Source organism: Carcharhinus amblyrhynchos, chromosome 2 (genome assembly GCF_965287045.1).
Source record: "Carcharhinus amblyrhynchos chromosome 2, sCarAmb.v2.hapA, whole genome shotgun sequence".
Lineage (NCBI taxonomy): Eukaryota > Metazoa > Chordata > Chondrichthyes > Carcharhiniformes > Carcharhinidae > Carcharhinus > Carcharhinus amblyrhynchos.
The window spans coordinates 116491373-116504566 of NC_137325.1; the positions used below are offsets into that span (position 1 = coordinate 116491373).

Sequence of the window (13194 nt, forward strand, 5' to 3'; positions counted from 1 at the left end):
TGAGATGAATGCAGTTCCAATGTAAATTAATTGCTAAAATTCATCCTCAGGTTCCATGCATTGTTGGAATATCACAGTTTTAAATCCCCTTGAATTTCGAGGTTCTGATCCTCCAATTGCATTTAGCATGCAATTGATTGGTTGCTTTGCATGTAGAGAAAACAGTGGAAGGTACAACATCGGGCAAAAAAGGTCCCTAGCAATTTTTATTTGTCAGTTAATGTACTCTATGAACTGTTGTAAACGTTCGGGCAATATAGATTAATTTACCTCGGTACAAATTTCAGTGAAACAGAGAATCGTTTTTTTTCTCACGGGCAACTTGCTAATTGCGAAGGGTTAAAGACAGATCTTTTAAGTTCTTAATTGCCAGTTTAGACTTTGCTGTTGGGGGAAAATAGATGGCACTGGAATGATTTGTCCTCTAACTTTCCCTTTATCCATCCAAATAACTGCCTACCTTGAAAGCCCAACTGAGATTAGGAACTGTTGGAATAATTCACTGTTTTAATGAGTTGCGCTATGGACATCAAATTGGATTACTGGCTTAATAGACACGACTGCGGAATATTTACAATTTATCCTATAGATGTTTAATGATGGTAAATAGAAAATTAACTTACATATGACACACCCTCTTTTAATATCCGCAGGACGTCCTAACGTGCTTCACTGCCAATTATTTTATAAACTTAACCTGTTGTGAAATAGGTAATACAGCAGCCAACCCGTGCACTACAAGTTTCGACAAACAGCAATGAAATATACGAGCAGTTAGTTTATTCTGGTGGAGAGATAAATGATAGACAGGAAATTGAGAAAACTCAATTGATGCCATAAATACTTTATACCTCCAAAGACTGATAGTCCGAGGTAGATTAATCTCAAGATCTATCTCTATTGCAGCATAGATTTATTAGACTACTGCCTGGACTCGAGGATTAAATTATGATCAGGAACTACACAAACTAGGGTTGTATTCTCTGGGTTAAGAGGTCACGTGATTGCGGTTTTCAAGCTATTAAGGGAAACAAGGAGGTGAGATGGAGATAAACCGTATCCTCTAGTTGGGGTGTCTAGGACCGGGGCATAGATTAAAATTAGAGTTAGACCTTTTCAGGAGTGAAATTAGGCACCTTATAGCCAGAGTACTGGAAGTTTGGAACTCGCTTCCGGGTGTGTCAATTGATGCTACATCAATGGTTAATATTAAAGCTGAGATAGACAGTTTGTGTAGTTAGGTCATAAACTAGCCATATTCTCTTCAAACATATTCAATTGACTAAATGGCTACTTCCGTTCTCATGTTAACATCTCAACTGACAGAAAGCACCCCCAACAATATTGTCATCCCTCAGTACCGGATTGTAGCATCAGGCCAGATAATGTGGGACTTAAACCCACAATTTCATAATAGTCAAGGCTGCTACCACTGAGCCAATTTGTTGCTTCAATCTTACTTTCACTCACCTAAAATGATTCCAAAGAAGTAATGGAGAGTTTCAGCTAAGAATGACCTTACAGAGCAAAGGGAGAAACCCGATCTAAATGACTTTTGATTAAAATTGTGGTATAAACAATTTGCTCCTAATTTAGTTACTAGTTTATACATTTTATTTTATGAAATCCAGACTGTTGGAATGAAGAATATATTTTGTAACTGGACTATAGTTTCTTTTAAGCAGAATTTGATCTATTTAGAAGCTGACTGTAAAAGTTTAAATGGGTTGTACTGTAGTAATGAGTTCTTAAAGACCTCACTAACAAGACAGTAATCAAGATCGTCTGTCTCAAACCTTCTTAGGCATATTAGGTGCATATGCATGGCACATATCCAAAAATATTTTGTGTATGACATGCATATGCGGGTCTATGCTTAAGAATTTACAGGAGAAATTCTCAAGCCAGTCTCTGAAGACTGACAATATTCACTTCTTGTCATTGCCAACTAGGTGTGTGAAATAGATATTGCAGCTTTCATTGTGTGGCATTAAGACTCAGCACATTACCAGCAGAGGAAACTTATTTTACAAAATTATCGTGAGTTGTAAATCAAATATTCCTTGTACAACTGTCAAAGCATACTGGTTTAGTATGTATGTTTTATTTAAAGGAAAAATAAACAGTCTTTACATTTCACAAAGGTATTCTTATACTATCAAAAATATTTTCCTCTTTCTACATCCTACACTGGGCCTATGTCATTAAGTGAAACGAAAGCAAGATATTTCAACTAAAAAATGAAATGTTGCATGCCATAATTTCTTAATGGATGAAATTAGTTGCCGTCATGAAGTTTAAAATGCTGTTTATGTTGTCAATAGTCATTAACTATTTGTTTAAGATTTCAAGCTGTCATCTTTTCCATGGATTTTTAAAAAGTTATACTTCAGTGGCGAGTTCTCCAATGTCTGGATTTCAAGCAGACCTGGTGTTTCTAAACCAGAACCTTCTTTGCCAATGGTCTCCCAATGCACAAGCTAATAAATCATATACATAGATATACAATACTTCCTTTCTGTGTACGATGAAAGAATGGAATTTAATACTACATTTCAGGAAATTAATTGTTTCACTTTGCATTACTTCAAAGACATCAGGAGTAATACTAAACTGTAACCTGGTTTGACAGATCTTCGAAGGTAGACAGAAAAAGTGAGTTTCATTGTGAAAGAAAAGGCAAGGGGGTAATGCGAAGAAAACATAGGGAGCTGAGAAACATATGAATTTTCCACAGAATCCTGACAGTGCAGAAGGAGGCCATTCAGCCCATCAAGTCTGCACTAACCACGATCCCACTCAGACCCTATCCCTGTAACCCAACATACTTACCCTGCTAATCTCCCTGACACCAAGGGGCAATTTAGCATGGCCAATCCTCCTAACCAGCACATCTTTGGACTGTAGGAGGATACCGGAGCACCCAGAGGAAACCCACGCAGACACGGGGAGAACGTGCAGACCCTGCATAGACAGCCACCCGAGGCCAGAATCAAACCTGGGTCCCTGGTACTGTGAGGTAGCAGTGCGAACCACTGTGCCACCGCACTGCCCACATTTTGTTAAAAGACTGAATTCTTTTGAATGAACACAATCAAAGCAGTGGGTATAAATCTACAATTTAACTGATGATCAAGCTTGTCAACTGAAGTAAAGAAAAATTTGAGGGAATCTGATACTCATTTTTAAATGTTAGGAAAAAGGGATAATGTAAATGCAAGCTGGTTAATTAACTTGTGTCTGCAAAACTAAAGGATGAGAGAGTAAAAGAAAATGAACAAACTCGGGGAGAACGTTTGATTTCCAAGACCATCACATCTGTCCTCCATAGTTAGCAATATGTGGATGGGATTACTAATTAAAACATGTTTACATCCCTAAATCAGTTGGATGCATATCTGGTTGGATAAAAGTTAAAGGGTTGCTCAAATGCTCTTTGAACCATATCCTTCAGCATCACAAAGGAAAGTGATTGATTAAAAATTAATTATCATTAATATATTGCCTTTTTATTACTTCAGTACATCTTGTATCACAATTACTTCTCCCAAAGGGTTGAGAATTTGTGGAATTCACTATCCCAAAGTGTGGTAGATGCTGGGACAGTGAATAAATTTAAGGAGCTGTTATACAGATTTTTAATTGGTAATGGATTACAGGGTTATGGGGAGAAAGCAGGAAATGGGAATAAGGAGCATATCAGCCATGATCGAATGGCAAAGCAGACTCGACGGGCCAAATGGCCTTATTCTGCGCCTATATCTTATGAACTTATGAATTAATGAAATATTTTTGAGTACTGTTGCAGTAAATGCAGCAATCTATTAGGAACAGTCAGATCCCTCAACAATAAATGGGATGAATAGCTATTCATTATGGATTTTTTAAGGAAGTAATGTCTCAAACATTAGGAACGTTATCTACTTTTCTTCAAAGGTGGTTAATTAGCTTTGCTCTGCTTTAAAATGCAAACTTGGCTAATGCATCTATTCTTTTTCATCCTGTTGTTTGATATTGTTTCTCCACAACCACAGGTTTGAAAAACTTTTACCAAACTTTTCAAACTTGCATATGAATTCTTATTGAAAATTAAAAAGTATAAATCTACATTTGGGACTGTGTCCATGATGTTTATAATTATAAATTGTAAAGACGTATCTATTATATTATTAGAATAGAAATGTGATGGTATTGTGTTATATACAGAAGCTCAAAGTCCACTTACAGGTGGACTTATCAGAATTAATAATACCTATTCTGAGTATATCAAAAAGATGTTGAGCTTTGATAATTTCTTTAAAGTTCACTTGCACTAAAATTTATATATCCATGCTGTAATTAACATGATCCTGCATTGACCTATAACAGGAGTTTTAAACCTGATATTAAAGATTTAATAAAATATTTGAGGCATACTTTTGTCTGCATCAAAATTGTACATATTTGCAAAGGTAGCCAAGAGAACCATATTTTTCTGTCAGATATGGCATTTTATGTTAATAAATTAAGGTAGTGGGTAAGTAACAAACCACAGCAATCAATTTTAGGTTTCCACTGCAAATGTCTAGAAAAGGAAAGTGTGCAGTGACTAAATATAAAGGGCTCCTTTTACATTTGTTTACAACTGTTTCAGTTACCACAGACAGAAACATATTTTGTTCTGCAATACAAACATGTAATCATAGGTAATGGAAATCCAAAATGTAATTTGCACTTTACAGTAACCAAGCTATTTATTAGATTAGCCATTTCAAATTCTGTTCTACTAATTGAAAAGTATTTAATACAATTGTTTGAAGTTGGAATGAATACGCTCATTTTATATGCACTCAGCCTAATAAGTGCATTTTAGTTTAATTAGCACCAGACAACTCAATAAAACTACTGCAGTCTGGTGGTCTGGTAGCTTGGCAATAGAGTATTGGTCTTCTATCCACAGGGTACATGTCTGAGCCCTATCCTCAGCTCTCTCTTAAAAATAACTGCTTTCAATGGATGAATTAAACCAATTCCTGGCTCATTCACTGGAAGAAACGCTTTATAGGTACAGAGTGGTCCTTCTTTGGAAATGAGAGGAAGAAGAAAAACTCACAGATATAAACATGCTTCTCTCGATTGGCTGGCATTGAACAATATCTATTATGGTTAAGAAGTGCAAGACATAGCCTGTCACATTTTTGACTGAAAAAAGAAGTATGGTACAAAAGGCAGTGAGGAAAATGGGGAGGAGGTGCAATCGGAAATAAATTACAGTTTACGTTCTTTATTTTTGAATCAAACACAATTCATGAGTACTGTGCCAAAGCCAACTCAGTAATACCTTCTCCAGAACCTTAATATCTTTCAAACAGTTCAAATGTATTCACAATAAAGTACATTACCAGCTTTCATATCAAATTTTGTTGCTCTGTTAAACATTATCACAGTTCCATTGTCCTGGAATAATTTTACAGAATGCATTTTCCAGTGGCTGGCTTTCTGCATGTATAGGCTGCAGACACAATTAAGAAGGATTTAATTATTATGCTATGTTGGCAAAGATACTTGTGAAATGTTCTTAAAAAACTCTTGCCCACTTTAAGCTGATGCACTGACTACTCCCTGAGCAGTACAGTGAATCCTGCAGCTGTTTGGAGTTCTCAGTTACAGTAACACAATACCAGATGTGAAATCTTTGCTTCTGTATTCAGACTTCTCCTGTGGATTACAATTTATGAAACAGAAAAACGCCTTACAGCAACAGCATTATATAGGTTTTGTACGAAAGGAATTGCACAAGACAACTTTAAATTACTAAGAAACCACACACAATGCAGAAAAAATACATCTTTATTTTGCAAAAAAATCAAAGCTATTGGTGTAAATAAATTTTCACTCTTTTTAGATAGGTGACTTAAGAAGTCATTACTAGCAGTGTTTGAATTCCAAATAAATGTCTCATATTTAGAAATGTATTTTTAACATTATAGTAGCACTATTCCAGAATTAACTTATCTCTATATGATTTTTAGAAATCAGAAGCTGTTTTTCTATTTCCGTTAAGCAGCTGGTTTATTTTAGCTCCTACAGAAGGTCTTCCGTGTTCATCCAGAAGCAGTACAGAGTAAATCTTTCTTTTATTGTACCTGCACAGGTAACCACTCCTGAGAAAGGAAATGTGGAATGCACACTGCTTTCACTTGTAGCGGTCCTTCTCGTTAGCCAGGGCAAGTCTTCGAATGTTTGAGATGCAACCAGCGGCTGCTTCCTGTAGAAGTTCATCTGTTGACTCCATCAAATTCAAAAGCAGCTGTGGATGGTAAAAATTCAGGTAAGAAATGGAGACTGGTGATATACAGTAGGGAAGGAAATAAGGATGGAAAGAAAAAGAAACAAGAAAAGAAATAGGATAATGCTAGATGGAGAAATGAGATAAATTGCATTTGTACTTGCAACAGTAAATCACCATCACAGCTGCTCTAACGAAAAACAGAACCTTACAAGTTACTTAACCCTACAGTGTAAAATAATAATCTTTATAAATCAAAAATTGGAATTTAAATTGAATCATTTGACTTTGTTGCCTTTATATGCATCAAAAACAAAAAAAAATTGTGGAAGAACATAAGAAATAGGAGCAGGAGTAGGCCATCTAGCCCCTCGAGCCTGCTCCGCCATTCAATAAGATCATGGCTGATCTGAAGTGTATCAATTCCACTTTCCCACTTTCTCCCCATAACCCTTAATTCCCTTGTCTGTCAAAAACCTATCTACCCGTGACTTAAATATATTTAGCAAGGTAGCCTCCACCACTTCAACGGGCAGAGAATTCCAGAGATTCACCACCCTTTGAGTGAAGAAGTTCGTTCTAAATGGCCTCCACCTTATCTTGAGGCTGTGCCCTCTAGTCCTGCTATCCTTTCTAAGCAGGAAAAATCTCTCTACCTCTACCCTATCCATCCCTTTCAATGTCTTATACATCTCTAAGATCCCCCCTCATCCTTATAAACTCCAACAAGTACAGACCCAGTCTATTTAGTCTCTCTTCATAGTCCAACCCCCTCATCTCCAGTATCAGCCTCCTTTGAAGCACTTTGACAAGCTTCATAGGAGGAAGCCTTGTCCACATTCAGTATACAGTATTTAAGATGAGGCAGAGCTTTCGAGTTATTGTTCTACTGTAAAGAAACCTATCCTATTTTTGTACAGTAAATTCATAACAATATCATCCAATTCCTGATCCCATCTGGACATTGTTTGGTAAGCTATCTATCCATAAGACTAAAAATATGAGCTAAAGAATTGGGCAGAACTTGATTGCTTATTTAGTCAGCAAGGCTCCATACTAATAATACAATACATTATGAGCTTCAAATCAGAATTTTGAAATTTTATAAAAATATTATTTCTTGTATAAGGGGGAATTCAAAAAACATATTTAAGCAAAGAGATGCATTGGTTTGGAGTATATTGCGTCACTAAAAATAATGACATGAATAACCTCTAGTGTTTCTTTGTCTGCCTGGTGATCTTGCCACTTATAAGGCCTTTATTTCAAGTATTCTAAAGTTTAAATTATAGTTTAACACTTTGACTGTATTTTTCTCTAAAGTTTCAGTATTTTTTTTCCAGATGTCCAGTATTTTCATTTTTTCTTTCATAAGAGAAATAGAAGAAATTTAAAAGTGACAATTTGGGATCCCAACAGGGTCAGATCAGTTTTTAAATTGAAAAATAGTTGGATGGGAGATTTCAAAAAGCTCACGAAAGACAAAAATAGTACATATGTAAATACAGAATAGATGATGGTGCACTTGATTTAGAAAGGTTGATGGGAGCATTGTAAAATACTTTCAATGTTCCCATAGAGAGAGACAGCAGTCAGTGTAATGTTTTTTAAGGAAATCTAATGGAACATTTTCTGATGTTATTTTCATATCAATACCTTGGTATATTAGACATTAAATCTTCAGGTTCAATTTTTTAATCCATCAGTAATTGAATCATCAATCTCTTGTTGCTGGGAGAAGGAGTAATTTATAATGCTTCTCCAATAGTTTACATAGTCTCTAGGACAATTGACAATCTCTTGATTAATGTTTCATAATCTTTGTTTAACATGTTTGGTTTAGTACAATCACAAGTGATATTGGATAAATGCAAGAAGGTCATTAAAAAAAATTAATCATTATAAAATACAGAAAATCATACTGTAAAAAGAGCTACAATTTTAAGATAGTAAAAATGGCAAATCAAATAACTATTGAAGTAGAATAATGAACAATCAGATGCAGTTAATGTTTGCTTGCATAACCACTTGTATTACTTGCAGGACATAAAGGCTTTCAGCTTGTTTAACATCAAGGAGAGGAATTTCCTGTGGCAGTGTAAACAAGAAATTATATCTGAACTTACACCCATTCATGTGTTCATTATGATACTTTAGCATTATGAATTATATCTGTAGGATCAACAGTTTTCTGTGAATTCTGCAGTTGTGACCATCCAAGGTACGCTTCACACAGCAGCAAGAAGAATATGCATTGCTTCCAATGAATAGTAATCTTGGTGATGAAGATTATCTGCCTATAAATTTGAACTTTACATAAAATCGCTTCAATGAGAATGATCACATGGTCATATTTAATGTACTTGTCAACTGGTTTCTGGCAATGTACACTGACATTTCCTGCCAATCGTATTGGCATATGCTGGAACATAGGAATCTGCATAAACAATGTGAATAGGCGGAAAATGCACTCATACCATATATTTAAATATGGAAGTTAATATTTCAAGCCATCTAACCATCATTCATACACATTAGATACACATGTTTAAAAATATTTAACCAAGGAAATTTAGCTGTTTTTAATCTGACTGACTGATGCCATAAAACTGTATTTAAAGGAACAGCGCAGGTTGTAGTCAGAACAAATTTAACATAAATTAAGGACTACAAATCACAGTAAAACACTGGAAGCTGGTTTTGTTTCTTGCTACACTTAAACTTATAGGATTTTATGTCTGTCTTGAACCAGTGCAATTGCAATAATCCATATGTTTTTAAAGCTTATTTATTAGTGTTACAAGTAGACTTACATTAACAGTGCAATAAGTTACTGTGAAAATCCCCTAGTCACCACACTCTTAAGAACATAAGAACATAAGAAATAGGAGCAGGAGTAGGCCATCTAGCCCTTCGAGCCTGCCCTGCCATTCAATAAGATCATGGCTGATCTGTCGTGGCTCAGTTCCACATTCCCACCCTCTCCCCATAACCCTTAATCCCCTCTCTTATCAAAAACCCATCAACCTGCGTCTTAAAATTATTTAGCGAGGTAGCCTCCACCACTTCAACGGGCAGAGAATTCCAGAGATTCACCACCCTTTGAGTGAAGAAGTTCCTCCTCAACTCCATTCTAAACCGCCCCCCCTTTATCTTGAGGCTGTGCCCCCTAGTCCTACTATCCTTTCTGAGCGGGAAGAGTCTCTCCACCTCTATCCTATCCATCCCATTCATCATCTTATACGTCTCAATGAGATCTCCCCTCATTCTTCTGAACTCTAACGAGTACAAGCCTAGTTTATTCAGCCTCTCCTCATAGCTCAACCCCCTCAACTCTGGCATCAGCCTAGTAAACCTCCTCTGCACTCCCTCCAAGGCCAAAACATCCTTGCATAAGTACGGCGCCCAAAACGGCACACAGTACTCCAGCTGCAGCCTCACCAATGCCCTATACAGCCGCAGCAAGACCTCCCTACTTTTACATTCAATCCCCCTCGCTATGAAGGCCAGCATCCCATTCGCCTTCCTGACCACCTGCTGCACCTGCAAGCTGGGTTTTTGCGACTCATGCACAAGGACCCTGAGGTCCCTCTGCACCGTCGCCTGCTGCAGTTTTTCGCCACGTAAGTAATAATCCTTCCTACCATTATTCCTACCAAAGTGGACCACCTCGCACTTGCCAATATTAAATTCCATTTGCCATTTCCTGGCCCATTCGCCCAGCCTATCTAGATCCTTCTGTAGACTCTCCACACCCTCCGCACAATTTGCCGTTCCACCAATCTTGGTGTCATCAGCAAATTTCGACACTCGGTTCCCTACACTCGGTTCCCTCCTCCAGATCATCTATATAAATGGTAAATAGCTGAATTTGTCAGACACGACTTTCCTTTAACGAAACCGTGCTGCATCTGCTCTATCAAGCAATTCCTCTCAAGATGCCTCGTTATTTCCTCCTTGATGACGGATTCTAACATTTTACCTACAACAGACGTTAAACTAACCGGCCTATAATTCCCCGCCTTTTGCCTGGCACCCTTCTTAAACAACGGCGTAACATTAGCCGCTTTCCAATCTTCCGGCACTTCCCCGGAATCCAGCGACGTCTGGAAAATAACCACCAAGGCATCCACTATCACCTCTGCCATTTCTTTCAGAACCCTTGGATGCATTCCATCTGGTCCTGGGGACTTGTCCACAATCAGCCCCTCCAGTCTGTCGAGCGCCGCCTCTCTCGTAACAGTAATGTCATTAAGACCCTCCAGTCCTACCACCTTTCCATCTCTAACGACCCCTGGGGCACTCCACTAGTCACCATCCGCCAATCCGAATAGCACCCATTGACCCCCACTCTCTGCCTCCTATTTGACAACCAATCCTCTATCCACGCTAACACCCTACCCCCAACTCCATGTCCCCTGACCTTCTGCAATAACCTCTTGTGAGGTACCTTGTCAAACGCCTTCTGAAAATCAAGAAAGACCACATCCACCGGCTCTCCTCTATCCACCGCCCTAGACACATCCTCGTAGAACTCCAGTAAATTTGTCTTGTGCCTATTCAGGTACACTGAGGGAGAATTTAGCGTGGCCAATGCACCTAACCTGCACGTCTTTCAGACTATGGGAGGAAGCCAGAGCACCTGGAGGAAACCCATGCTGACATGGGAAAAACATGCAGATTCCACACAGACAGTGATCCAAGCCAGGAATCGAACCTGGGTCCCTGGCACTGTGAGACAACAGTGGTAACCACTGTGCCACCGTGCATGTGGCTCTTTAAGGCAGTGTCCATCATAATATGTTCAGGCAAGGGATCAAGATACGGGCATAAAAGATTGAGCATGGCTTGTCCACCATCATTATTTGCCTGCCCCCAGCCCTGCCTGCCATCTCTTGACTGCCTTGTTCTGGCCATATGAAAGAGAAACCCAACTCCTGCCTGAAAGCACTGGCCACTTGAAAAACTCCTTGTCATTGGGACTTCCTCCTGGGAATATGTCTGAATGAATTCTGGGTCCCAACCCTACACCACCAACCTAAATGCTATTCTGAAAAACTAATGCCTTAATTGGCAGGAGATTGGTTCAGTGTTGAATTAGCATTGAGTGTCAGCATAAAAGACAAGGTGGGTGGGACCTAATATTGCTTTGCCAAATTAAGCTGGTAGATCCTATGGGGGCAATAGTGTTGGGCAAAAGAAAGTGACCATGCAGCCAAAATAAAGAGAATGAATAGCACAACCAGGTGCACAATGCCCCATGAACAGACACTTCTGATCATTTGAAAACAAACTTTTAAATTTCCCTGCAATAACCCTGAAAGTTGGGCATTAATGTGTATCAGGCTGTTTGGATACTGAGCGTTCCCTCTGAAGCCCCATCTTCACTGTCTCTTGTCCTTAGAGAGTTTAGTAGGCTATTAATTGGAGGTGACAGGTTCTACTCCTTCTGCCCTCTGTTAGCAAATCAAAGTGTATCCTGGAGGCATTCATTGGGATCCACAGACAACCTCTGGGAATGCAATTTTAAAATTCTGCCTGCAGTGATCCTTCCGCCATAACGGCAATTTAAAATCTGGTCCTACACAGCAGCAACATTGTAAGCACAGTGGACCAAATTTCTCAGACTGTTATGGAATCACAGTAATCAAAAAATGTTACAAAATGCTAATTTAGAGAAGTATTAAGCTTGTGTCAGTAAACTGGCAGTAACAGGATAAATAAGAAGAGTTCCCATTGCATTAACTAGGCCACTAATATAATGATTGCTGACATCCAGCACTCAAATGAGTATTAGCTGAACCCTATTCCTAAGATTATCTTTGAAGTAAATGCCATGCTGTGCAGATTGTTTTCCCTCTCTTCCACTAACTTGTGTCCTTTCTTACAGGGGATGATCCGGATGCGCCAGGTGACACCTTCTGGTGTCACTGACACTCCCCGTCCTGCTGCTCCTCTGAGACTCCCCAAGACACCTCAGACAATACCTTTCAGAAGGCACAGGGAGTTGGCCTCATTGGTGACAGGGTCCAGGCCATCCTGAACACACTGCGGGACATGATAGAGACTCAGCTGGCCATGGCTGGGGCTCTTGCAGGGACTCTGGAGACACAGCAGGCCCTGACTGTAAACCTCGGCAACTGAGCCTAATCTGACAGGGCTAATGTTGAAGGGCTCCAGAGCTTGACCCAGTCTCAGAGGACCAATGTTGAGGGATCATAGACCATGGGGCAAATACATCTGGGCCTCTGGGATTGGCAGAGCCAGGTGATGTTCAGGCTTGTGAAGCTCAGTCCAGCTGCTGTGGCATCCCATGGAGTGTCTCCAGGACCTAGACCTATGGGCACCCTGAAGGAGGAGGAAGAGCTAGAGCCCATGCTGGGGCCTTCCATCCAGGAGATTCCGGACAGCTGCAGACCTTCCGAATATCCCCTTCCTCACACCAAGCATCTCGGGGCAAGCTGGATGAACAGGATAGCACAGCAACATCAGTGTCATCTGCAAGTCGGCCAGGGCCCTTCAGATCTCGGCCCCCTAGGGGACGCCCACCAAGGCCATCACAGGCAACAGGGCACCGATCATAACTGGGTGCTTCCACTTCCAATGCATCCTGGGGGAGCATCTAGGTAAAGCAGTACGCTGCGTAAGATAAGATTAGAAAGTTGTAAGATCACTAAGAGGGCAGAGATGAAGGTCAGCAGTAGTCAAGGTGAAGGTTTTTGTCAATGTTAAGATCACAGTTAAATGTGTTTTGAACCTCACAGCTGTGTCTGTCTCTGATTTTACCCCCATTGGGCTGAGTATACCCTAATCACATGTTGTGCGGAGGGTGTGGAGAGTCTGCAGAAGGATCTAGATAGGCTGGGCGAATGGGCCAGGAAATGGCAAATGGAATTTAATGTTGGCAAATGTGAGGTTGTCCACTT

At 39.4% G+C, this 13194-nt stretch overlaps 1 protein-coding gene across 2 annotated transcripts in view; it reads right to left on the reverse strand.

Annotated features, from left to right (window-relative positions):
• Positions 1–5563: 5563 nt before the first annotated feature.
• The window catches only part of odad2 (outer dynein arm docking complex subunit 2), a 271432-nt gene continuing 263801 nt past the window's right edge, over positions 5564–13194 (reverse strand). For both annotated transcript variants that reach the window (XM_080217382.1, XM_080217373.1), the window contains one exon: positions 5564–6289. In XM_080217382.1, coding sequence (XP_080073508.1) covers positions 6176–6289 — 114 coding nt within the window. In that variant the 3' untranslated portion in view covers positions 5564–6175. The remainder of the gene's footprint in view (positions 6290–13194) is intronic.